The following is a 26295-nucleotide window of genomic DNA, read 5'->3' as shown; positions in this document are numbered from 1 at the left end:
TGGTGCAGCACTGGTTCAGGCCCACTACGCAAAAAAAGAATGCGATGGGATGAATACTTGAACGGATGTCAGCTACTGGTAATTATTCTGGGCAACACTTCTGGGACTTCTGAAAAAGTTCCCACATGCCAACATAATTGTCAATACAAACCATACTGCACCTAGGCCAACTAAGCAAAAGAAAAGGGTTTTATGTTTAATGCTTGAATTAACGTAAGCTACTGTGCCACACTCCTCAGACTTCTGAAACAGTTCCCATATGCCAATATAATTGTCAATACAAAGCATAATGCACTCAGGCCAACTAAGCAAAAGAAAAGGGTTATAGGTTCAATGTTTGAATTAACGTCAGCTAGTGGTAATTATTCTGGGGTGTAAGCCAGTCTTTTTTGGATACTGTGCCACTAAACAGTTAGACCAACCATGTGGACATCAGACTTGATACTGTTCCATTTGGAGTTGAACCAAGGTACACTCAGCAACATAGTTTGAACACAGACCTGCAGGAACACAGAATTTGTCACACTACAGTAAGTGATAAATCCGAAGAGTTCTTTTGGTCAACCAAGGACATAAATAGTAAGCTGTAGAAGGACTGTACTGATCACTATCAGTGAAGCCTGTAATATCACTTTTAGTAGATAATCTAGAGCTCGCAGATCAATGTTTTTTATGAGGTGACAACCTACGGGGGCAGGGGGCTGTCACAGGTGCAAAGGACCCCGTTTTATACATATTGCCAAGGAAACAGAGGAAAGACTGCCATTGCGTCCCCCCCCCCCCTTAAGCAATTACATACATTATGGATACATTCGCAAGTCAAGTATCCGTTTAGAAAGTCTGGAATTGGTCCTTTAATCCTGAATAATAAATATTAGAGTATGATGAGAGATTCAAAGTAGAACTCTTGATCTTACACCGTGGAGTACATTTTATATAGCATAATAAATGACTGCTTAACATTCTAACAATAACACCCTCCCAATTACATTTTAAAAAAAGTACACTTGGCAATTTCGATACAATGCTGCTAAAATTCTGAAAAAACACTGCAATGGAAAAAGTCACTCTTCAGGCTGCTGTATGAAACTTCAAATAGAACATGGGAAGGCGCATAACCTGTTAAATGTTGGTGAGGTTACTGAGCTTCACCTATTACCTACCTTTGTCAGAGAACAGTTAAAAGGCAAATTGTTTACGAGTTCACAAACCAGCACTGAATGATTTTGCTGCAATCTGAATTGTCTGCCGCAGATAAAGGGCGTATTTCTATGACAAAGCCAAGACAGCAACTTGCCCAGATATACTGCGCAACAAGGAAATACAGAGTCTGTATGTATTTACATTACATTACTTGGGGCATAGCATGAGCTACAGTTATCAGTTAGGTCTCTACTAAAAAACAAGTGCTTAAACAAGCTTCTGAGCCTATGATGAGCTTATAAGTACAGACCACCACTATCCGATGGAAGATTTCACTTGTTTCCATCTCAACCCAAAAAGTTATTAAAACTAGCCACCACAACTCATTCATTTAAATGAAATTCAAATGTGCAGTTAGATAAATATTTCTGTTCTTCCCAACTCTTCCGCATTTCCTTATACAGCCTAAAGCAGTTAGACCTTTGAGCTTTCCAAGACAACTACTAACTTGACAGGACTTTGATGGGTTTATTATTTCAAATAATATATTAACTGTCAAGCTATCTAGAGGCTGTCACTTGAAAGAATAACTTAATTCTTGTGTGGAGTGCTTGGTAAGAAGCAGATGCCCCACTTTTTGGTAATATTGTACAAAACACCCAAATGAAAGGTCTTGAGGCTATATGGCTGATGATTTTATAAACAAGTATTACATTAAAAAAAGAAATTGCCAAAGGACAAGATTTTACAGCAGATCCTTGAAACGGGTTTGGTGTGTAATGTTCACAATAAGCATGAAAGGCATGTACTTGAATGCAAGAAAAGACTGTCCCACTAAAAACGACTGACGGATTAGAAGAAATGGCAACCATTGTCAACCACAAAAATCCATTGGATAATCTCAAACAACAGAAGTTAAGATGTCAGGCTGCTAATGAGCCACCTTAAACACCACAAATGGAAAGCACTTCTTTCTGAATTAGAGCGTAAGGAATAAAAGTATCAACAGTGTGCTAATTAACTAATTGTTAGGTAGGACCGAGTTTTTCCTTTTGAACACTTAGGTGTCCCTGCAACACAAAGGCGGCAATGCCTAAGCTTTCACAAAGTCACATGTTTTGCCCTTAAACGTGTTTGGACTTTAAAGACTAACCTGCACTTTTAAGGTGGCAGCACTAGAAGCGAAATACAGAGTAAGGATTCTGGAAACAGACCTTACTGACACCAATGGCAGGAAATCAGCTTAGTTTCTGCTAAATATTTGGGAAGATTCGATCAAAGTTAAGTAAAACAGGCCAGATCATTGCTGTATGTAGGACACGGATACCCACAAAGTAGTGCAATCTTCTTGACAGGAAAAAACACAGGCTCCCATGCTCGGGATTTCAAAGACATAAGCCAGAAATCTTTCACTGCTAGTTGTGCTTGGAAAAGCCTGTCACGTGTTAATTGATGGGTGCAAAATGTCCCTTTGACGTGGTAATAAATTAGGCTCTATAGTGATGTATAGTGAGGATGAATATGTCACTAAATTTATACGGTTATGATTTTAAAAACAATCAACAATCTCTAAAAATAAAGACAAATTTAGTCAATCAAACATAGCATAACAATGTGTTAGGCCACAGATTTCACAATTAACATATCAAAAGGAAGAAAATATAATTGGAGCACAATAATTCATCAACACCATTAAAGACTTTATCAACGATATTTTGAGGTACTCAAACACCATGGAATTAAGTCAATACAAGGAGAAATCAGCTTCTTGTGCCAAAGCAGAGAATGAGTTTGCAGCACTTCTACCATTGATGTCTACAATTTTGTCGCTATGAATTGTTGCAAAACATTACTTAAATGACTAGTGTATGCCCTGGGACGGTGGGCAGGAAAAGGGGTCAGCAATCTGGAGCCATAAGTGGTGGTGGGAGGCAGGGAAGCCAAAACACCACATTAGATTCTTTTCTTGCCAGAGCTGTGGGGGTTGTGACAAAGGAGATTGATCTGGCCGAAAGGAGACTTTCCTTGGAGATGGATGATTAGCGCCAAGTTTCTGTAGCAAATGATGCCTTGGGGGCTCTGGAAGCTGAGGTGGTCCAGACAGGGGAAGAACTAAGTGCTGTCTCAGAAATCCCTCCACCTGTAGAAATGGGAGCTTATGGCGGGCCTGGACCCCTGAGGAAAAGTAAGAGGCTCCTGTTGGCTTCTCCCTCGGCTTGTGCCTTGGATAGTTGTAGCCCTCCTCCCAGGAAGAAGGCAGCCCTGAAAAAGGCTTGGTTTAAAGTGAATGCGTCTCTACCTGAAAGTACTATGGGCCCAAAAGATGGCCTTGATTTTTGTGAAGTAAACAACTTGTCGTCTTAATTCAAGGAGAGGATTGCGAACAGTCTGTCCCCAGTTATGGTGAAATTACTGGCCCTTGAGAAAGCAGTTCTTCGGCTGTGTGAGCGGGAGTGGGAAAAACCTAGTCAACCCATCAATGGTCCTCTGGTCTTCAGCGGCTCCCACCAGTCGAGTGCTTATGAAGGTGCTCATTGAGCATTGGAGGAAGCAAATACAGGGGCATTGGGCTCCTGTGTAGAGTCTGATTTGGCCCCTTTAACTGTTCTACCGACAGGTGTGAGGACGGACAATAGCCCTAGTGATGGTAGGCAACTGGATTGTGGGCATGCGGAGAACATGGGGGTGTGCAACAAAACAGTAGGGAACAAAATCGGTATCCGCTGAATAAAAATTCCCCTTTGGTTGGCTTGGAGCTTCCTCCAGCTTGTTCCCCCTATGTGGTGGTACTGACAAATGCCCCCGTTCTCGCCCCAGGCCTTAGTGAATCCACTGACCAATTGAAGAACAAGACTGGCTATTGGCTGAGTAAAAACTGTGACTTTGCATGTAAAGAGCTCAGTGAAATTCTGTTTGTTAGAAGAATTGACTGGGTGGGGCCCCAAGAAAGAGAGGGTTCAGTGGATTGTATTATAAATTGTCGTTATCCCGGCCTGGCCCATCGGCTTCTTTCCACAGAAAGTATGGCCTCTCAGAGAGGGAAAGATGGTATGGCCCCCTTGGGTTACATTTATGATCATATGCGGCAGGGTGTTGAGCCTCTACCTGGGTCGGGCAGGAATTTCCTCCAAGATCTCAGTGCTCGGCAGCCAGGTGGTAGAAGTCCAGATACTATCAGAACCTCTGATTTGGAACGGGTGGACTGACGCTATGAAAAGAGACACAGTGAGCATGGTAGCTCCCCCCAACACTGATATGCCAAGGGAGGTACAGGATAGAAAAATTACCAAGTGTTGTCTCATCTCACAGAATATTGCAGGGTACGTTTCAAAACTTCCAGATCGGGCATGGGTCAGGTGTCTGGCTCACTACGATTTTATTATGCTTCAAGAAACTTGGTCAGATGGGCAGGCAGCTTGGGATGGATATCAGATTTGCAGTTCCGGCAGTCCGGTCCAACAGAGGTAGCCCCAAAGGTGGTTTGGTTACCCTAATTAATTTTCCAAAATAGTGAGAGCATTTCAAATAAACTGTAACCATCAGAGCATACTGATTGTTTGGGTATTTCTCCCCGACAACTCCAATGTTCTCTTGGTCAAATTTTATAATGCGGTCTCGGATATGGGATGCCAAATTAGGGCCCTCTTCTCTGTTCTTCAGGTATTGAAAGGTAGAATGGAGGAGGTGGGGATGGAATTCTGTGCTGTTGTGTCAGGAGATTTTTAATGCTAAGATAGGACATTATAGCACAGTGCTAAACCCCTTTGAATTTGAGTGTGAGGATTACCCAGCTGAGGGAGCTCTGGATCCTAGAGGCATGGTCTTGGTTAAGAGCTTAAGGAATATGGGCCTTTTGAATATATGTGACTTCAAAGTGGTGAGCTCTGAGCAGCCCCCTACTTTTGTGGGTACAGGAGTTGGTTCTGCTATTGATTATATTTTTGTGACCCCTCCTTTAAAGGATCTGGTACTAGGAGGAGAAGCGTTAGAGAACCACCTTAGTGATCACAAACCCCTCGCAGTCTATTTAAATTTTTCAGAGCCCCTATGTAAACTAAGACTGGGTGGGCCTGCGCTGGTGAGGATAAAGGACCAGGGCAGGAGAGCAGGGTGGAAACAAGTAAATATCCAGCAAGTAGTATTAAGGGTGGTGTGTGACTACCTAAATTTGTTTTTGGGTACGCTTCTAGTTGAGACCTCTAGTCCAAAGGACTAGAGGTCAGCACAATGCTGAGAGTGAACAAAGCTTTTAAGGACTGTTTGCTCTCAGCTGTCCAGTCCTCTGGTAAACATGTGGGTGGTTGGTTCAACAAAGACTGCTATGATGCCAAAAAAAAAAAACCCTGAGGAGGGCTCTTAAAGCCCGCCCCAGAGATATGGACCATATTAGAAATGCGAGGGTTAAGTACAAAAGTGCCCTGAGGGCAAGACAGCTCAATATTAAGGAAATTGCATGGGGGAAATTGGAACGTACAGTAGAGCTTAAGAATCCTGGCCTGTTTTGGAAGGTCATAAACAGGGATCTCTTTCAAAATGAAACTTCTGAGGGTCTGGGCTGTAACATCGCTCCTGATGTTTGGGTGAATCATTTTTGTAAAATTTTCCAGGGAGTCCCTTAAGCGCCAACTGGGACAAACAATTTGATGCTTCTCCCAATTTAGCTATCAGGTTCACACTCCCTGAGGTTAGGGAGGCACTCTGTGGTAGTGCTAGCAATAAAGCTCCGGGCCCGGACTTCATTCCCATGGATCTTTATAAAGCTTGCCCCCAGTTATGGGCGCCCATTCTGCTAAATGCTTAATGCAACAGTTACTGTGGGTATCACTGCCACTTGGAGATCAGCGTGTATTATTCCTGTCTGTCCGAAGTGACCCTAAGTCCTATTGTCCCATTTCCCTTATTGATTCCTCTGCTAAAATTATGGGCCGGATTATCCTCAGGCGCATAGAGGCTTGGATGGCTGATAATGAAATTTTGTGCCGGGCACAGTACGGTTTCAGGGAAGGGTTTGGCACTCAGGAACAGTGCCTAAACCCGTTGATGGTGATCAGAAAATATACATTAGCCAGAAAAGAGACTCTTTATCTGGCCTTTATGGACCTTAGTTGTGCCTTTGATAAGGTAAATCGGGCCAAACTTTGGGAGAGGTTAAATCAACTAGGGATGGATCCCAACATTGTGGAGCTGCTTCGATACCTCCACTTAGGAACTAATGCTAATGTAAGGGTGGGGATTAATGGGGAATGTTTGGATACTTTTGAGTTAAATAGAGGGGTGCGCCAGGGGATGAGTCCTGGCTCCTACTCTCTTCCTTTTGTATACCAACAGATTGTTTGACTTTCTAGCGGAAAGTTGTAGGGATGCTCAAACAATTAATGGCAAGAGTGTCCCTGCATTGATCTATACAGATGATGCGGTGCTTATGGCCCGCCCTATGAATTGTCTACGTGATTCAGTAAGAGCCCATGATTCCTTCATGTCAGCACTTGATCTAGAGATTAATTGTAAAAAAAAAAAAATATGACATTTTATGGTTCTTGGGAAGCCTCTTAGTAGGGTGGGGGAGCTGAAGATCAGTGGACAAGTAATCAGCAAGGTTCAGGATTTCCCCTATTTGGGGGTTGTTTTCGATTATAAAGGTACCTGAAACCCTGTATTTCTGAAGAGGGGTTCTTTTTAATGCTACAGTTGGTGCCACGTTCGACTTTGCTGCAAAGGTGGGAAATAAACCTATTAAGCCCCTCCTTGAAGTCTATCGGCATAAATGCCTTCCAGTCCTCCTATATTGTGCTTCTCTCTGGGGGGGGTATGTGGACACCAGGGCCCTTGCAGTTGAGGAAAATCGCTTTTGTAGAAGGCTACTGGGATTTGGCCAAATACTTCTGGGTTTTGCTTACACACAGAATTAGCTCGATGCCATTCAACTTGCTCCATTCTTGTTATGGATCTCCATTTGGGCAAATGAATGTGCCTCCTTTAACAGAGATCCTGCGGGACTGCTTGGCCTGTGATCAGGTAAAGGGTATCCCTTGGCTAATGTACATAAGAAAGGTAGCCCATTTGCTGGGGTGTCCGGAAATGTTTGAGGCTCCTGAGGGTCTGACTATCCATGACAAACACTGGGCAAATGCTACTTTCCTGAAAATCCTGGGGGCCAAAAGAGAGGAGGAGGCCCTAAGGGAAGAGAAAAAAAAAATAATAATAATAATAATTAACCGGTAAGGGAGTTTAATATGATAAAGATGGGGAGAGGGGGGGGGGGGCAGAGTCCTTTCTCTTAGAGATACGGAATGTGAGGGAAAGGTGTCTTATTATGCAATTTCGTCTGGGGGTTGTGAGGCGCAACCTATGTTTTCCGCTAGGTCAGTACAATGAAAAATCCATTAGACTTTTCCCCTGCAATGGTGCGTCTCTGCAGTCTTTGGTCCATTTTACCTTGTTTTAGGATTTTTATGCGCCTTTTAGGTACCATTTTTTACTCCGCCTGCTGAGGCCGAAGGGTTTTGTGCAATATCACCCAGCTTTTTTGTGGTTGCGTACGGCTTCTGATGTATTGGTGTAGCGTGGGCTGGGTCCTTCTGGAAGGGTGCTATTACCTGGCGGAAAAAGTTGGAGTATTTTTTTTTTTTTAAGTTCTTAGAATTCTTTTAACTTGACTGTTTTATTATGTTTTTTTATAATGATCTTTATGGTATTTAAATACTGGTGGATTGTCACCAGGTTTTATGTATTGTACTGTTTGTTTATTTATTATCATGGTTGATTATTTTCATACCGAATAAAGCGTTTTGATTTGACTAGTGTATCATAGCACGTTTTAACTAATATCACAGTAATGAGATCTTAAGAGCAGGATCTAGGAAATTGGAAAGTAAAGTTATTAAAGAAAGATTCACAAGCTAAGAGAGTATAGTGCTGAACCCACAAATATTGTTATACCAGTCTGACACTGACCGCATCACTGGTATTATCCAAAAAATGAGTTGCATCATCAACCCCTTAACTGCTATCAATCTCTCCCCTTTCCACCTCCCATGCAAAGCTCTTTCTTATGTTTGGGGCGCTTTGTGCTAAAGTCTTCATAACTTTATCCCACAAAAACACAACTTTGTGGTCTTTCTCCATACATTTTGGGGATTCCAGTAGTAGCCAGGATTTGTGTTTCCCCTGGAGGGAACAGAGAAAATGGACATAACGCAATTTTTGTTTGAGAAATGGGAAAAATTGCTTTGCAAAAAAAAGTATGTTTTCTATAAAAAAAATATAAAAAAATAAATAAAAAAAAAAAGAAGGTTTGTTTCAGGAGCTAGGAGTTTTAAAACAAAAGCATTTTTGTACCACAGTTTTTACATTTTTCGAAGTAGTAGTCTATGTTCCAATTTTTTGTAGTTTATACCCATTTGCAGGTTGTGGTGGAAACAGATGGGAAACCCATGGGTGAAACTGTAATGCTACAAGAATTCTGAATTCAGTAAGGGACAATTTGTGAAGATTGCTTATGGTTTTCCCAAATAAACTAATTAGTAAAATAAAAAAACTGAAAAACATAAGTAAAAATTGCAACTGGTGAGAACATTGAAATCTACAATTTTTTGCCCTGAAGGCCAAATTATAAAAGTACCATATTACGTCTGCCAGCTCACGCTAGTCGCAGGGCTATATAGTGTTTACTGGTCGTCCAAAACCAAGTGAAACTCAGAGACAACAACTGAGCTGCATTTTATAATGATTTTCCATTGTGTACGACCATACAGCAATTCAAATCTAGTGAATGACAAAATGGACATGAAGAAGACTTACGGGTGCACAAGAAACTGAGTTTAGGACTAGTGGCTATATGTAGACCTGTACATTTAGGGTTACTCATACTATTGTAATTCAGAGGGTATTTTGCAAAATATATTCTTAGTTGAACACTACATTACATTTGGAAATCTACCCGATAAAGCCAAATGTTCTACTACTCTGTGACCCTGCTCTGCAACACAGCAAAAACAGTTAAGGAAACCAACTAATCTTGCATATGCAAGACATTTTTGTTTTGCCTATGCTTGTAAAAGTGTGTAGATTCCTTGCCCGGAAGGACACAGACACCACAGATTACTTAAATACAGTGGAAGCTCTGTATCCCACTGGAAGCAACTGCAGCGGGTGTTTTGGTTTGGAGTGGAATAATGTGGGTTGGATTGGAATTGTTTGTTGTGGAATTGGGCTGGGTGGAACTGTGTGGTGAAGAGTGGATTTGTGTAGTGTAATCATGTGGCATGGTGTGCAGTGGAATTATGTGAATAGTAATTATGTGGTATTGAGTGTACTAGAATTATGTTGAAAGTGACTGTCATGGAGTGCAATTATGTGGAATGTGTTCTGTGGAGTGGTAAGTAGTGGAGTTTCATTATGTGGTGTGCTGTTGAATTTTGTGGCATGATGTGGAATTCTGTGGGGTGGATTGGACGTACGTGGTGTGTTGTGTAATTGTGCTGTTAAGTTGAATTATGTGGTTTGTTGTCTAATTATGTGGTGTATCCCTGTGAGAGCAGAGTGAACTGTTTGCCTGTGTGAGTGGAGAGTAAGATGAGTGCAAGGTGAGAGGTGTGCTGAGTGTGTGTGTAGGAAAATGGCTCCTTGTTACAGTTACCCCGCCTCCCCACTTTTTGCCTGATATTGATGCAGACTTGGCAGAGTGTCCTGGGACTCAGTTAAGTAGGCCCCCACACCAGTGTTTTCACTAAAAATGTACCATTGTTTCCACAATTGGCACACCCAAGTCCCTTGTAAACGATACAGTGGTACCAAGGGCCTGTGACCAGGAAAGGTCCCTAAGTGTTTCAGCATGTATTCTGCCACCCGTAGGGACCCCTCACCTAACACATGCACACTGCCATTGCAGATAGCCTTTTTCTCCCCACCAACACACACAAAGTCGACATGGCATCCCCCTCAGGGTGCAATGCACACAAAACACTGCCTGTGGCATAGGTAAGTCACCCCTCCAGCAGGCCTTAAAGCCCTAAGGCAGGGTGCACTATACCACAGGTAAGGGCATAGCTGCATGAGCAATATGCCCCTACAGTGTCTAAGTCCATTCTTAGACATTGTAAGTACAGTGTGGCCATATTAAGTATATAGTCTGGGAGGTTGTCAAAGCGAACTCAACAGTTCCAGAATGGCTACACTGAATACTGGGAAGTTTGGTTTCAAACTTCTCAGAATAATAAACCCACACTGATGCCAGTGTAGGATTTATTTAGAAAAGGCACACAAAGGGCATCTTAGAGATGCCCCCTTTATTTTACCCAATTCTTCAGGGCAGGACTGACTGGTCTGTGCCAGCCTGTTTCTGACCGCCTGGGGTGAGAGCCTTTGTGCTCTCTGAGGCTAGAAACAAAGCCTGCACTGGGTGGAGGTGCTTCACACCTCCCACCTACAGGAACTGTAACACCTGGTGGTGAGCCTCAAAGGCTCAGGCCTGGTGTTACAATGCCCCCAGGGCACTCCAGCCAGTGGAGATGCCCGCCCCCCCAGATGAGCCCCTAATTTTGGCAGCAAGTCCAGAGGAATAATGAGAAAAACAAGGAGTCACCACCCCCTCAGCCAGGTCCACCCCTAAGGTGACCAGAGCTGCAGTGACCCCTCCTTGAGAAATCCTCCATCTTGCTTTGGAGGAGTAGGACCAATAGGGATAGGGATGTGCCCCCCTCCCCAGAGGGAGTGGGCACAAGAAGGGTATAGCCACCCTCAGGGACAGTAGCCATTGGCTACTGCTCCCTGACCTAATACACCCCTAAATTTAGTATTTAGGGGCGGACCCTGAACCCAGATCATCAGATTCCTGATGACCTCAAGAAAGAAGAAGGACTGCTGAGCTGAAAACCCCGCAGGGAAGAGAAGGAAACACCAACTGACTCGGCCCCAGCCCTACAGGCCAGTCTCCTGCTTCGAAAAGCTGCAAGAAAAGAAGCACCACATTCTGCAGGTCCAGCGACCCCTGAAAAGCCTCCAGGGGACTGCCTGCATCACCGAGAACGAAGAAACTCCTGTGGACAGTGGACCTGTCCAAAAAACAAGATCAAGAAAAACTATAAAAAGGACTCTCACCTCACTCCAGAAGCGTGAGTCCAACTACTCTGCATCCGACACCCCAGGCCCGTGTCCAGAAAAAACAGCTACCTAGAGAGGATCCCCCAGGAGACTACAGCGACGGATCCACCCTGGGCTGACCTCCCTGCACCCCCACAATGACACCTACAGAGGGATTCCAGAGGACCCCCCTGATCGCAACTGCCCAGGACGAAGATATCCGATGCCTGGAGAAGCACTGCACACGCAGCCCCCAGGCCTTTGAGAAACTGGCCATCGGTGCAGCCACGACCGGCAGGCAGCCCTCACCCTTGCCCAGTCAGTGGCTCACACGAGAGGGCCCCCCCCCCCCCCCCCCTGCACCGCCTAAGTGGCCCCCACCCCCCCCCCCCCTCGGGTCCCTCAAAAAGACTTTTATTGAGAACCCGACGCCCTGCTCGCACACTGCAACCGGCCGTCCCATGCCACTGAGGGTGTGGTTTTAGTGCCTACTTGGGACCCCTCCAATACTCCTCCAAAACCCCCTGGTCTGCCCTCTGACAACACAGGTACTTACCTGCAAGCAGACTGGAACCGGAGTACCCCATGTCTCCATAGGCTCTCACACTATTTTGGTTCCTGTTTGACCTCTGCACCTGACTGTTTCTGGGTTGCTGGTACTGGATGTATGGGGTTGCCTTGAACCCCTAATGGTGGGCTACCTATGCCCCGGAGACTGAACCCGTAAGTGTGGTACTTACCTCTGAAACTGTACTGTACTTACTGTAGGAGGATGGCCTGGCTTATAGTGGGTACCTTGTGGTACTTCTACATTGTGTCAGGTCCAGTTATCCCTTATTAGTAGAATAGAGGTGTTCTAGCAGCTTAGGCTGATAGAGGTAGCTATAGCACAGCAGCTTAGGCTGAACTAGGAGACATGCAAAGTTCCTACTATACCACTTATATCATATAGCACAATATCATAAGAAAACACAATAATCAGTTACTAAAAATAAAGGTACTTTATTTTAGTGACAATATGCCAAAAGTATCTGAGGATACCCTCACTTAGGAGGTAAGTAATATACACAAATTATATGTACACAACCCAAAATCAGGTAAGTAACAGTAAGAAAAGTAGTGCAAACAATGTAGAATCACAATAGGATGCAATAGGTAGAAATAGGCCTAGGGGGCAACACAAACCATATACTCCAAAAGTGGAATGCGAATCACGAATGGACCCCAGGCCTATGGTAGGTTGTAGAGGGTCGCTGGGACTGTGAGAAAACACCAAGGGTGTCCAAGATACCCAACCCCAAGACCCTGAAAAGTAGGAGTAAAGTTACCCTACTACCACAGAAAGACAGTAAAGTCGAGATAGGGGATTCTGCAAGAACAACAACTGCCAGCACAACACTGAAGACTGATTCCTGGACCTGAGGACCTGTAAAGAAAGGGGACCAAGTCCAAGAGTCACGCAAGTGTCTGGGGGAGGGGGAGGGGGGGGGGGGGGGGGCAGGAGCCAACTAAACCCTGGATGAAGGTGCAAAAGGGCTGCCTCCGGGTGGAAGAAGCCAAAGATTCTGCAACAACGGAAGGTGCCAGGAACGTCTCTTTTGGTCAGAAGATGTCCCACGGCGTGCTGGAGGATGCAGAGTTGTTTCCACACAGAAAGACCGCAAACAAGCCTTGCTAGCTGCAAGAGTCACAGTTGAGGATTTTGGGTGCTGCTGGGGACCAGGAATGACCAGGATGTCACCCCTTGGAGGAGGAGACAGAGGAGGCGCTCAGCAACTCAGAGAGTCCCCACAGAAGCAGGCAGCACCCGCAGAAGTACCGGAACAGGCACTTAGAAGATCTGAGGACAGTGGTTGACTCAGTCACAAAGGAGGGTCCCACAACGTCAGAGTCCAACTCAGCGAGTTGGGCAATGCAGGACAGAGTGCTGGGGACCCAGGCTAGGCTGTGCACAGAGGAATTCTTGGAAAAGTGCACAGAAGCCTAAGCAGCTGCAGATCACGCAGTACACAGGATTACTGTCTGGCGTGGGGAGGCAAGAACTTACCTCCACCAAATTTGGACAGAAGGGCCACTGGACTGTGGGAAACACTTGGACCCAGCTCCTGTGTTCCAGGGACCATGCTCGTCAGGATGAGAGGGGACCCAGAGGACCGGTGACGCAGGCGTTTGGTGCCTGCGTTGGCAGGGGGAAGATTCAGTCGACCCACAGGAGATTTCTTCTTGGCTTCCAGTGCAGGGTGAAGGTAGACAGCCCTCAGAGCATGCACCACCAGGAAACAGTCAAGAAAGCCGGCAAGATGAGGCGCTACAATGTTGCTGGTAGTCGTCTTGCTACTTTGTTGTGGTTTTGCAGGCTTCCTGGAGCAGTCAGCGGTTGATCCTTGGAAGAAGTCGAAGAGGGAAGTGCAGAGGAACTCTAGTAAGCTCTTGCATTCGTTATCTGAGGAATAGCCCAGAGGAGAGACCCTAAATAGCACAAAAAGGAGGATTGGCGACTGAAAAAGGTAAGCACCTATCAGAGGGGGTCTCTGACGTCACCTGCTGGCACTGGCCACTCAGAGCTGTCCATAGTGCCCCAACACCTCTGTATCCAAGATGGCAGAGGTCTGGGACACACTGGAGGAGCTCTGGGCACCTCCCCTGGGAGGTGCTGGTCAGGGGTGTGGTCACTCCCCTTTCCTTTGTCCAGTTTCGTGCCAGAGCAGGGGGATCCCTGAACAGGTGTAGACTGGCTTATGCAGAGAGGGCACCATCTGTGCCCATCAAAGCATTTCCAGAGGCTGGGGGAGGCTACTCCTCCCCAGCCTTCACACCTATTTCCAAAGGGAGAGTGTGTAACACCCCTCTCTGAGGAAATCCTTTGTTCTGCCTTCCTGGGACCAGGCTGCCCAGGCCCCAGGGGGGCAGAAACCTGTCTGAGGAGTTGGCAGTAGCAGAAAGCAAGTTTGGCAGTACCCGGGTTCTGTGATAGAGACCCGGGGATACATGGAATTGTCCCCCAATACCAAAATGGTATTGGGGTGACAATTCCATGATCCTAGACATGTTACATGGCCATATTCTGAGTTACCATGGTGACGCTACATATAGGTATTGACCTATATGTAGTGCACGCGTGTAATGGTGTCCCCGCATTCACAAAGTCCGGGGAATTTGCCCTGATCAATGTGGGGGCACCTTGGCTAGTGCCAGGGTGCCCACACACTAAGTAACTTTGCACCTAACCTTCACCAAGTGAGGGTTTAACTTATAAGTCACCTCTATGTCTCTTATGTGAAAAATGTATGTGAAATAACGTGGACGTTATTTCACTCAGGCTGCAGTGGCAGTCCTGTGTAAGAATTGTCTGAGCTCCCTATGGTTGGCAAAAGAAATGCTGCAGCCCATAGGGATCGCCTGGAACCCCAGTACCCTGCATACCTAAGTACCATATACAAGGGAATTATAAGGGTGTTCCAGTGTGCCAATGAGAATTGGTAAAATGTGTCACTAGTCTGCAGTGACAATTTTAAAAAGCAGAGAAAGCATAAACACGGAGGTTCTGGTTAGCAGAGCCTCAGTGATACAGTTAGGCACCACACAGGGAACACATACAGGGCATACATTATGAGCACTGGGGTCCTGCATAGCAGGATCCCAGTGACACATAGGCAAAAACAAACATACATACAGTGAAAATGGGGGTAACATGCCAGGCAAGATGACTTTCCTACACTTACCTCCCCCAGGAACTGGTGAAAATTGCAGTGTCCACTTTTAAAATACCTTTTTGCCATTTTAATGAAAACTGTACAATATTGAATCTATTCAAAATCTCATTACTATGCAAAGTACCTTTCATTAATCGCTACATGTATTGATAGCGTTACCATGCGCTCGACAAACCACGGATCCTAGGAGTTCCCGGTTTTCCATATTTAGGACGGGCGATTACTCAGGAGTTATTGAACCTTATTCTCTACAATTTTGGGCAACTCGCCGTGTTGTAACGACACTTAATACCCCCACACGGCAATCTTTCTAATTTGGACATAGGACAACACGTTGTTGCTATTCGAACAGAAGTGTACTAGTTGTTCAGCATATTTTTTTCTCTACCATAGTCTTTGAGCCTTGAAAAAGTCCGATAGGACGAAACACGTGTTGGCTGCTTTCTGTTTCTTATATGGACTTTTATACTTCATGAACATTATATCGGTCTTCTGCTCACATAAGAATACATTTTCTCCGGCAACTTGAATTTCATGGACTTATTATTGACCTTGGAGTGCCTTGGTTGTGCTTTTTTTCCTGTGCATTTTGTTTCTACAACACATAACATGGATGGTTCCTTGTGTTCCACCTTTGGTCTTGTGTACCTTTAAAACCTGTGGTGGTTGGATTTTCTACCAGGATTGCACCATTTGTTACTTGCTTACTGATATCCAAAGACTGTCGACTGTTTTGTTTCAGATGTGCAACGTTAGCATCAACCACCTTTTTTCTTTTAAGTAACGTTGATTATTTACCTTTCATTAATGTACTTACCTGCTAAATGATTCTTGTGGTTCTAAAAATAAGTTAACAAAATAATATTTTTCTATATAAAAACCTATTGGCCTGGAGTTAAGTCATTGAGTGTGTGTTTTCACTTATTGCTTGTGTGTGTACAACAAATGCTTAACACTACCCTCTGATAAGCCTAACTGCTCGCCCACACTACCACAAATAGAGTATTAGTATTATCTATTATTGCCTCTGTGAAGCCTCTTGGGGAACCCCTGGACTCTGTGCACACTATCTCATTTTGATATAGTATATACCGAGCCAGCTTCCTACAGAGAGCATAGAGATAGGTTTGTCTGTGTGAGCACAGGTGAGTGCAGGGTGAGAGACCTGTGTGAATGCCGGAGGAAAAGTGTGACTGTGGGAATGCACGGTGAGAGGTGTGCCTGGGTGAGGGCATGGTGAGCCGGGTGAGAGGTATGCCTGAAGGGAGAGGTGAGCTTGTGTGCCAGCAGGGAGAGGTGAGCCCATGCGCCTGGGAGAGACAGCGGCCACCCAGCACTCAGAAGCCTGTTTAATGCTCCTACTCGAGACTCCGATATTGCAGGCAGTTTCAGGCGTGAGATCGCTAAAATAAAACCATTTTGGCTCAAAGTATTGGGAGTCTTCCGCCTGAATGGCATGGATGCGTATAAATCATACAGTGTATAAACTAATATAACAATGCAATTGTGGAAATCGTATTTGCATGTATGCATTCCATCTTTGCCATGTGTTCTGCTTTCATTTCATATATCATCTCGCTTTCCCCAGACACAGAATTAATTCCTCCTCATTTTAGCGTAACGTAATTTTAGGAAGTTCAAATGTGAAGCCATTTTGTGGCAAATAAAATAACAGTTTCTAACCCATGAACAAATCAAATAATTTCATATAAAAGTTTAGACAATGTTTTTAACACGTATGGCTGAGGCGAAAGCAAAACAGACCACTGTCCCTGGGAGGGCTCAAACCACCAACCTTTCGGTTAAGAGGCAAAAACGCTACCTTCTCTTGGAAGGTAGACAGAAATGCGAAGTGGCATATTGTGAACACAATTCACACATGAAATATGATGCACATGCGGGAAGCTTGACTTTCCAATCAAAAAGTTCATCAACTGTTCTGGCAAAGGGCCGCCCCCCACAGGGGGCATCAGGGGCTGGCGCATTAACCGCTGCCGGGGACCCGGAAATTGCGTTTCAAAGCCGCCTCAGCGGTAAACCAACAAAGGGCATCCGGCATCCCCCTCAAGGGAGAGGAAGGAGCCTCCAAAGGACATCGGGCCCATGGGCCCCAGCAAGGGCAAGGAAACTTTCAAACCCTCCAATGTGAAGACACCGCCCGCCCTCAGCTTGGAGGCGGACTAAAAAGGTTCTGCTGCCCAGACAGAAATCACTTGGTGGGCCACGAGGGACAGCGCGCAAGATTGCGAAACCCACCCACCCACACCGGAACAGCAGCATTGTCGCAGGGCTGAGAGGGCAAATGGACGAAGGAGGCACACCGGTGGGCGGTGTGCCGGAGAAAGGCTACTTAACTGGGGATACCTTATGGCAGGGTAAGTAGGCTGATGGGGGGAGTAAGCGGAGCACGGCACTCGCGGCCCAAACCCACCGGTTGGCAGGGCACAAAATGGACAGACAAGGTAGCGAGTTGAGCCTAACAGCACTAAGAGGCTACTCCCCTCACGTTCACAGTAAAGAAACAACAAAAATGGATGACCCCAAAAAGCAGCATGGAGGATGGCCTCAACAACAATAGTTGTCAGAATTTTGACAAGGACTTGATTGATTTATAGCAGAGATGATGTCATGCAGCAAAGTTATGATCCTAGAGAAATGATTTATGGATGACCTATCAATTGTGATTTATGACCGGTCTCCAAACTACCATTTACAATAATAACGAAAGCAATGTGTGGCACTCAAAATGATTTATGACATTGTAATAATTTATGGCCTTGTCATTTTTGATTTATGACTGAACAAAGTGAGCGATGAGGTCAAAGGTTGTGTCTTAAGAGTCTATGCATGTAATGAAACTGCGACCCAGTATTCCCACAATAGAATACAAACACTCTGTTGTTGTGAATTTGTTCATAAATGTATATGGGGAATAACATTAATTGGAGTGGGCCAAGTGTGGGGGTTACTACTCTGGAAGATATTGGCGTTATCATGCGTGAAGAAACGTAGCACAACTGCACCAGTACATTGGTTAGTTGTGCTCATGAACCGTTTGAGTTCTTAATGCTGTTGCAGTCTAGGTGTGAGGCGGGCCACAGGAGCGGAATGAAAGGACCGGTATACTTTAGGCTTTACTGTACATGTCTGTGGATAGATACACAAAAAAAGACTTGGTAGTGAAAAAATAACTGTCTCGAAACATTGAAGCTTACTCGACATGTGGAAATGGGAATCTTCCCAATAATAAATGTAACAGCAAATGCTGCCTGACATGCTACCAGGTTTGCACAGTAAAATCACTCGATCGCTTCCCAAAACCAGCCTGAACCAGTGCTATGCCTGGCACGCTTCCGCACACAGCCTCGAGGAAGCAGGTTCTACCACTGCAGCTCACTTAAAACGAAACAAGCTACGGAGCGGGAGGTGCAGGACGGATGGAGGGGTTTAGCGTGGCAAGAAGTGACGGCAGGTGGTGGTGTGGGGACGGCACAGACAGGCGCCAAAGACACAAGTGAGAGACTATAAAAACAAGTCAGAACGCTGTCAAGCAGTGTCCTTTTGTGGCAAACGAGGAAGATCATTTTAAACATATCAAATAAAAGAGGGTCGCTCTGGTTTAAAGCAGCTGGTGGCTTCCATTAAAAGTCTGAGTCAACTCGTCTCCCGGTGAATTTGTGTGACATGTTGAAATCTTTGCTGCTGCAGCACAAGCACCATAGGAACTATTTTGTTTAATCCCAGTTTAATTAACACGGCGCTCCAAAACCAGAGCTTGCCGTGGAAGGTTTGATTAGGTTTCTCAACTTCTGTGGCATCCGGGCTTGCTTTCCTCACATAAGCAAGTTAACATAGCCGCCCAAAACCAGAGCTTGCCGTGGAAGGTTTGTTTATGATGCAACGAGCAACACAAAACCACCAGATCCACAATCTCAAAAGAATTAAAATCAGCAATATTTAAAGAGAGCATGTGGAGTAACATCCAGAGCTGCCAAATTTGACCTGGGGGACCAGGTTTGAGTCCCTGCATCGGTTCTCCTGCGCTTAAAAAAATAAATAATTTAAACACATTGTAATTGTCCCCCCTCCCCCCCAAAACAGCTGATAAACACTGAAAGCTTAATGAAACTGTACTTGGCCAGTGCTCCTCATCCAAGAACAGAAGTGATGAATCTGTTGCGCGAACCAGTAAGGAGGCCCCAAAGAAGAGCAGCACTGCACTCAACCTATGGTAAGCAGGAGGCAGAATCAAAATCCTTTTACTGAATACAGCAGGTCTTGCAGACAGCTAATTCGTGCTGCCTGGGCTCAACCTAATGAGGGTGACAAGTCAAAGAATGGCAAGTAGGGGACGGGCTCTCAGTTCTTTATTTTTTTCCTAATAGAAAAGTACTCACAAGCGAAAGGCAAGCGTTGTCTCTGGTAAGACCTAACAAGCATTGGCAAAGCCAATAGGTTTTACTTTTGTTTTGCATCCTATGTTACTATCTAACTGGATTATAAATATTAGAAAAAGGTTATAATAATGTTTGTTTGAAATTTGATAAACCATTAAAAATGGTTTATTAATTCAACATGTCACAACATAAGCAACTATGAACGTTTCATGAAATTGAAAACATTGTTATAACCTTTTTTGCAATATTTATAATTGAGTTGAGATTGTGAGAGGCCGTGGTGCAGTGTGAGAGAACACTACTCGTTGTGGGGAAGGCACAAACAAAGGCAGTTCACAAAATGCCACAGTATGCACACATTAGTTTGCAAGTTGTTTGAAATGTTTACATGTTAGGATAATGAAAAGTTAACGCTGCTGGAGATTAGGAAACAACCGGGAGAATACCATCAGTGCAAGGCAAATTTACTTGCTCTCTTCTGAAAATGACAATGAAACTCAAGAGTTTTTCCTAATTGAATGCTTCATTGGGGGAAGGGGAAGGGCGGCAGGGGAAGAGAGAGCAGAGAGAGAGAGAGAGAGAGAGTCACTCCCTCCGTAACTCACATTTGTGTTAGAAAGGTTCCATGATCTACTTAAGCAGAGACAAAGCCAAGAAATCTGCATCTTACAAACTAAAAGATGCTTTAGAAACCCTCAGAGATTGCCTGCTTCCCTGTGGATGCACCACTCCACTCTCGGCAGTCTCCAGTGCCACTTGTCTGGAACGGTCACGCACCCAGCACTTCAGCACACTGCATACAACTCCTTTTCCATTTACCTTCCCACGAGGTCCCTTCTGTCAGACATTAGGGAGGCTGCATTTATCTTAATGTATTATGTGCACACAAATCGATTTATTGATTTGATAAATGTTATGCACTGATGGAAATCTACTGTGTTGCTGTCTTCTGAGGGCCTCTGCATGTATTATCTTGGCCCTGCAACCGTGGCTTTCCTGAACAGTGTCCCTGTGAAAGGATATCCTCTCTTGCAGTCTGGCTCTATCTGTTGTCATGCACCTTATCCGCTCTCGACAAGAGGCAGAGCTGTTGGTGCAGCAGCTGCAGCAACACAGGGGCCAAGAGAGTGTGAGAGTGAGACACGCACTCCCTCTGTGACTCCAAACGGCAATCCCGATTTGAAAATTACCCCATATTCAGTGTCCAGACATTCACTGTTGGCTGATATGCCCCAGTACTGCTCCTTTCAAAGAAATAAGCAAAATGGTGGCTCCTGCTTGTAGTGTTAGAGGGCCTAAGCTTTAGTAGTACCCTATGTGCTTCTATAAATCATAAGGAGAGGGTAATGGCTTCGCTCCTAAGCAAAAAAAGCATCCACTTACTGTATAGAGTAACATCTCATCTACAGAAGGCACACTTTTTTATAAGCACTGCTTAATTTGAGGCAGTGTTTGCCAGGACATGGCAAAATAGTTTGTTTGAAGGGCCGGCAATTAAGTTTCTGCATCAGGCATATACTGTGATAAAAACAGAAACCTGGTAAAGGCATTTTGATGAAGCTGAGAGCTGCATTAGTAAGTTGAACAAGCAGGAATTGGCTCTAAACAGAGTAAATGGGGCCAGAGATGGCTTTGGGGGGGGGGGGGGGGGGGGGGAAGGTTCTCATGGTTTCTGTTTTTGCCTCGTCATGGTTATATACTTCTGCTCTCTTTACAAAATGAATTCTGTGTCTGCTTGAACTACTAGAGGTAGTAAGCTTTTGCAGTACCCTATGTGCTCCTATGACACATGAGAGGCTTATGGCTTCGCTCTCAAGTTATAAAAACAAAAAAAGCATCAGAATGCTGTGTAGATGAACATCTTATCTAGAGAAGGCACACTTTTCGTATAAGCACTACTTAATTTAAGGCGGTGTTTGCCAGTGCAGGGCAAAAAATAATTTGTTTGAAGGGCTAGCAATTAGGTTGCTGCATCAGGCATTTACTGAGATAAAATTAGAAACTTGGTAAAGGCATCTCGATGAAGCAGAAAGCTGCATAAGCGAGCTGAACAGGCAGGAAGTGGCTCCAAATAGAGTAAACGGGGCTAAAATGGCTTTAGGATTAACGTGCCTTAGTATTCAGAACGCGCACATCTATGTGCAGTGGCCATGTGTTTCAGAAGAGAGTTGTAGGCACCAGAACGCTTCATTTACAAATTAGTCACTAAGTGTACGTAGGCATAAGAAACTATGCCAAATGTTAGTGGTGGGGGTTCTCCTTGTTTTTGCCTAGTCATGGTTATATATGTTTCCGCTCATTACTAAATAAATTCAGTATCTAGTTATACTGCTAGAGGGCCCAAGCTGGCGAAACTTTAAAAAAGGGTTAAATTTCGACATCTCACGCACAACGACGTGCAGACGGCGTGCTGGCCAATCAGAAGCAGGTAAATCGGCGCGATGTTGACTAAGCCAATGGTAAGTTCAGTTAAGTAGAGTGGCGGTTCCAAGCCCCTTTTAAAGTTTTGGCATTTTCAATACTTTTAATCACAGGTATGCTCGTTAGTGTTTTACTCCAATTGATAAACTGGACTGGTTACTAACTGACTTCCTAAAGACCTCTAAAAGTAGAAGTCGACCCTGTGTGAAACCTTCCAGCTTGTGTGGGTTTGGCAGTGGGGGAGCAGACAGTGGCCCAGAAATCTACTGCAACTCCCTTCCAAACCCTCTCCCAATATCACTGCATGCAAACATATTTTTAAAGTCACCTTAACCAGTAAACGACAAGGGCTTATTTGATAAGGGAATGACGGTATTCAGTGAATGCGAAATCAGGGATGAAGGCCTGAAGTCCATCGCAAACATTCACAATGCCTCACAAAAGAACTCTTCGCTCAAAAATTAAGGAGGTAGGAGCTCCTGAAACTCCCTGTAAATTGACATTTTTCGCTACACCCCATTACAGTAGTTGCAGCGAAAAATGGAAGGGGGTTGATGCAAAATTTTCAGTATGCACAGAACTGCTTTGCAAATTCTCCCTTTGCATCCTGCCCAAGTTTCCCACAAGCTGGTAGCGGTGAAGAACTGATCGAGGAGTACAAACGCTTCAAGAGAATGATTTGCTGACCTCGCGACATTATGTTTTTTCTATTCATCTAATGGTTTACTTACCGAAAAAATGTGCAAAGTAATGAAAATATTTATCACATGAATAACACTATTTTTGGGTCACAGACTTCATAAATCTACCAAATGATTTATTTGTAACAAAAGAGTTGGTGGGACTCTTTGAAGGAATTTTAACCACCAACACTTTTTTTTATCGCTGTCTGCAGTTTTTACTTCAGTCACTTGGTGCGAGTGCCAGAGACAAGTGATACACAGAGCAATAGCTGGAAAGTGGTGGGAGAGCGGAAGAGGATATTTGCATGGAAGGACAAAGGAAGAGAGCTTAAGTGGGGGCAGGAAGGGAAGAGAGTAAATAGCAAAGGAGAGGACTAAAGGAGGTAGAAACAAGCAAGAGCCTGGGTCAAGGCTGACAGAGTAGAAAAAAAAAGAGAAAACTGAAGGGGTGAGAGAGGAGGGGGAAGACATTAGGGTCAGCATAAACTGGGAAGGGGAATTATGACGACTGGCACAGTACAAATGATACTGAGACAATTAGCAAACACGTGAACTATTCCTGCTGCTCCAGTTAATCCCGTATATCATTGGTTCTTAACCTATGGTCCGGGGACTCCTGGGAGCCCACAAAGACTACTTGGGGGCTCTGTGACTGCTTAGAAAATTAAATATTAACAGATTAATAAAGCATATTTAAATAAAAAAAGCAAAATGTAGCAATGAACATTTTGAAAAAAGTTCTGTAAATGAGAAGAAATTTGAAACTAGATGCTAAGGTTAGTATTCTCAGCTGGACACTGGGAGCAGTGCAAGTGTATCAAACAGAATAAAGTATGGATTCAGTTGAATTGAGAAAACCTCCAACCTTACCATTAAAATGTTTTCATTACTTTGTGAATTAAATAAGATATTTAATCATCTGTTTACTTGATGAATCTTTGTTTCAGTTTTTTTTGTGAATTATTTTGTGTCTGAAATCATTGAAATTGCTTAGGCCGGGGTCCCCGGCTTCCAGTGATGAATCAGTGGAGTTCCCAGATTCCAATAATGATTCAGCCCCGGGTTACAGTAATGATTAACTGAGGATCCACAGAAGTCAAAAGGTTAGAAACCACTGCGTATACTATAAAAAAAACATTCACACCAAGCCCAACTACCTATATTAATCCATCGAGGCACTTCCTGGATGTAGCTGAGCTCGAACATTATGGACACACTGCAGTAGGCCTCACATTCAACATTCTAATTCCACCTTCTTCACATTATCACATTGATTCAGAGTCAAGGTAAGTCAAATTTTTCGGCTTTCTGTCAAACCACAAATCAATTAAAGCTGCTATTCAGAGTCCACTCCTAGGAGACGTTGGAGCCTTACAGCCCTTTAAAGTATGTAACATGTATTAAAATAACATAATGCAGAGAAGCGAGCATTACTCACTGCTTTTCCCGGCCTGGCCCAAGTGCACAGTGATCCCTCCTGGCATGCAGTGATGATGCAATCTTCCAAGAAAAGGAGGACAGTCAGTCTCTCATGGGCAATCTTCTTGCATATCAGTGGCTCCAGGAGTGGCACCTCATTGATACGCGGGCATAGTCCAGTACCCAGGATTTTGGTAGTGTCCAGCTTGTTTCTCGGTGCCACGTTAATCTTATCATTACTCTTGCTAATATTGCCGAGGCTGTGGTAGCGTTTGTGCTCCTTGTCTGCATTCTTGTCCTTCCTATCCTGCAGGGTCAGTGTGGCAAATCTCCCAATGCTGAATGGAATGGCACCATCAGCCACATGGCTCTTGTTGGAGCTGGCAACGGCGGGGTGTGGCAAGCTGTTGGAGCGGGACAGGGAACGCGGAATAAGTGGAACAGTGGCTGTCACTTCATTAGCCAGATTGCTGCCCCCACTCACTGATGGTGGGATACCAGCACTGAAGGTGTTTGTGAGAGTGCGTGCCCTGGAAAGAGGAGGGTGCGGGTACAGTACATCCTCGGTAAGGTCCCACAGACAGAACTGGGTGTCCTGACCTGCAGAGCCAAATCGATACGTCACAGATGGGCTGCTTTTTGCGCTGTGCTTTGAAAGACGAGACAGTGTACTGCTAGTCCTCACTCTGCTAAAGTGTGTGGCATCATTTAGGTCATCATCACTTCCGCTGAATTCTTCAGGCTCATCGCAGTCTTCCACATTACTAGTGTATGGATCAAACGCCACTGCATTGACCCAGGACTTGTGACCATGGCCTCGGGCAATTACACGTCCCTCGCTAAAGGACCACACAGTCACAAGATCATCCTCGCCACCAGTGACAACATACCGTCCATCCGGACTCCAACAGACGCAGAGCAGTCCTCCAAAGTAGCTCTTCATCATGCCATGCAACTCCATGGAATCGAAGTGGAAGACCCGCAGACATCCATCCTGGCTCACACAGGCTAGGTATCGACCATCTGGTGAAAAAGAAAACTCGTTCAGAGCCCCTTCACCAACGGCCCATTTTACCAGTGGGTTGCGGGCATTCTTGCTTTTGCAGGTGTGCACTGCAAATCCCTCTCCTTGCTTTAAGAGAGTGTATTGTGGAGAAGCAGAGCTGCACGGATGATCAACATTGTAGAGGTAAAGGTGGCCGCTGGCATGCGAGGCTAGAAACAGGCTCTCCGATTCTGGGATCCACTTCACGCAAGTTAGCTTTGTTTTGTCAATGAGCCGCTGAATAATAAATAAATAAATAAAAAAAAAAAGTATAAAAAGTAATTAATAAAGACGAAAGGGAAGCATATCGAACAACACGCATCAGGCTGTTAAAGTCTAAAGACATCTGAATACATTAAACAACTCAGGTGCTTGTATGAGGTGATTCAGGGGGCGCAGGCCCTAAAATGAAAAATAATCCAACATTTTCTTGCAACTATTAACAAACTTATTTAAGAGGTCGGTACAATCTAAAGAATAAGTTGATCACGTGCAACTGTAGGTACAGGCTGGTAACCCGGTTGGCATATAAAGAATCTTTTCTGGAAATATATGGCTCTAATATAAACTCTCTAGATCAACGATCACAAAAAGGTGGGGAGTGGCCAAAGCATTATTACACCCGAATGTAGTAAGAACACAGTAACTTAATACCAATAGGACAACAGAGTGAGGAAAGAGCGAGAATATTAATCTATTTACATTTATTAGTAATACATATATTCCCTGTGGAATTTCAAAACCGTGCAAAGGAGATGCTGGGGAATAATTTTATTAATGCAAGATAAATTATTGCATACATTGAGGTGTCGGAGGAGCCCACACACCTGGTAACTGGATCTCACAACACTTGGCTAAGGGTGGAACGGAAAGTGTGCCTCACAGGCTTAAAATGAACAGACCGAGAATGTAGGTACGTTTGGTACTTCCCTAAATTGTCACTTCCCTGAAAGCCAGTTGGGTTGTCGATGAAGGGATACAGCTAACAGGAGCTTGTTGATTACAGTGAGAATTTGCTCCTTGAGCAAAAATAAATCGTGGTCTGCATATGGTTCTTTAAAATGAAAGTATGTTATGAAAAGGGATAGAAGAGATGTTTGATTTGAAGTTCTCCCTTAAGGGTGGAACTTGCTTCGAGGGTGATGTTAGTATTTTTGCAAGCAGACCCTGGGTGCATTCATTCACTGGAACGATTTGGGCAGTCCTGTCATTATCCTGCCTTTTGAGTCTGGATATAGCTCATTCTGATATTTGTAGATTACCTTCATTTTGTGCAACTTGCTCTTACATAGTGAACTGCAGGGTTTTTGTTACTTCGAAAGGGCGGAAGGGATCCACGAGGACCTCAGCACTTTTCAGGGCGCTGTCAACTAGTCCAGGAGAGAACGTATACA

General features: G+C 44.5%; 1 protein-coding gene across 2 annotated transcripts in view; it reads right to left on the bottom strand.

Annotated features, from left to right (window-relative positions):
* Nucleotides 1–26295, bottom strand: part of LOC138259840 (WD repeat-containing protein 20-like) — a 159518-nt gene that overhangs the window by 30318 nt on the left and 102905 nt on the right. The window contains exon 3 of one of the 2 annotated variants that reach the window (XM_069207739.1): nucleotides 23876–25138. In XM_069207739.1, the coding sequence (XP_069063840.1) occupies nucleotides 23876–25138 (1263 nt within the window). Of the gene's footprint in view, nucleotides 1–21412; nucleotides 25139–26295 lie in introns of those variants that run through there. The other variant, XM_069207738.1, reaches the window with a different exon arrangement.

This window comes from Pleurodeles waltl, chromosome 9 (genome assembly GCF_031143425.1).
Source record: "Pleurodeles waltl isolate 20211129_DDA chromosome 9, aPleWal1.hap1.20221129, whole genome shotgun sequence".
NCBI lineage: Eukaryota > Metazoa > Chordata > Amphibia > Caudata > Salamandridae > Pleurodeles > Pleurodeles waltl.
Note: the sequence above shows the minus strand (reverse complement) of the source record. Positions and strands in the feature narration are given on the sequence as shown.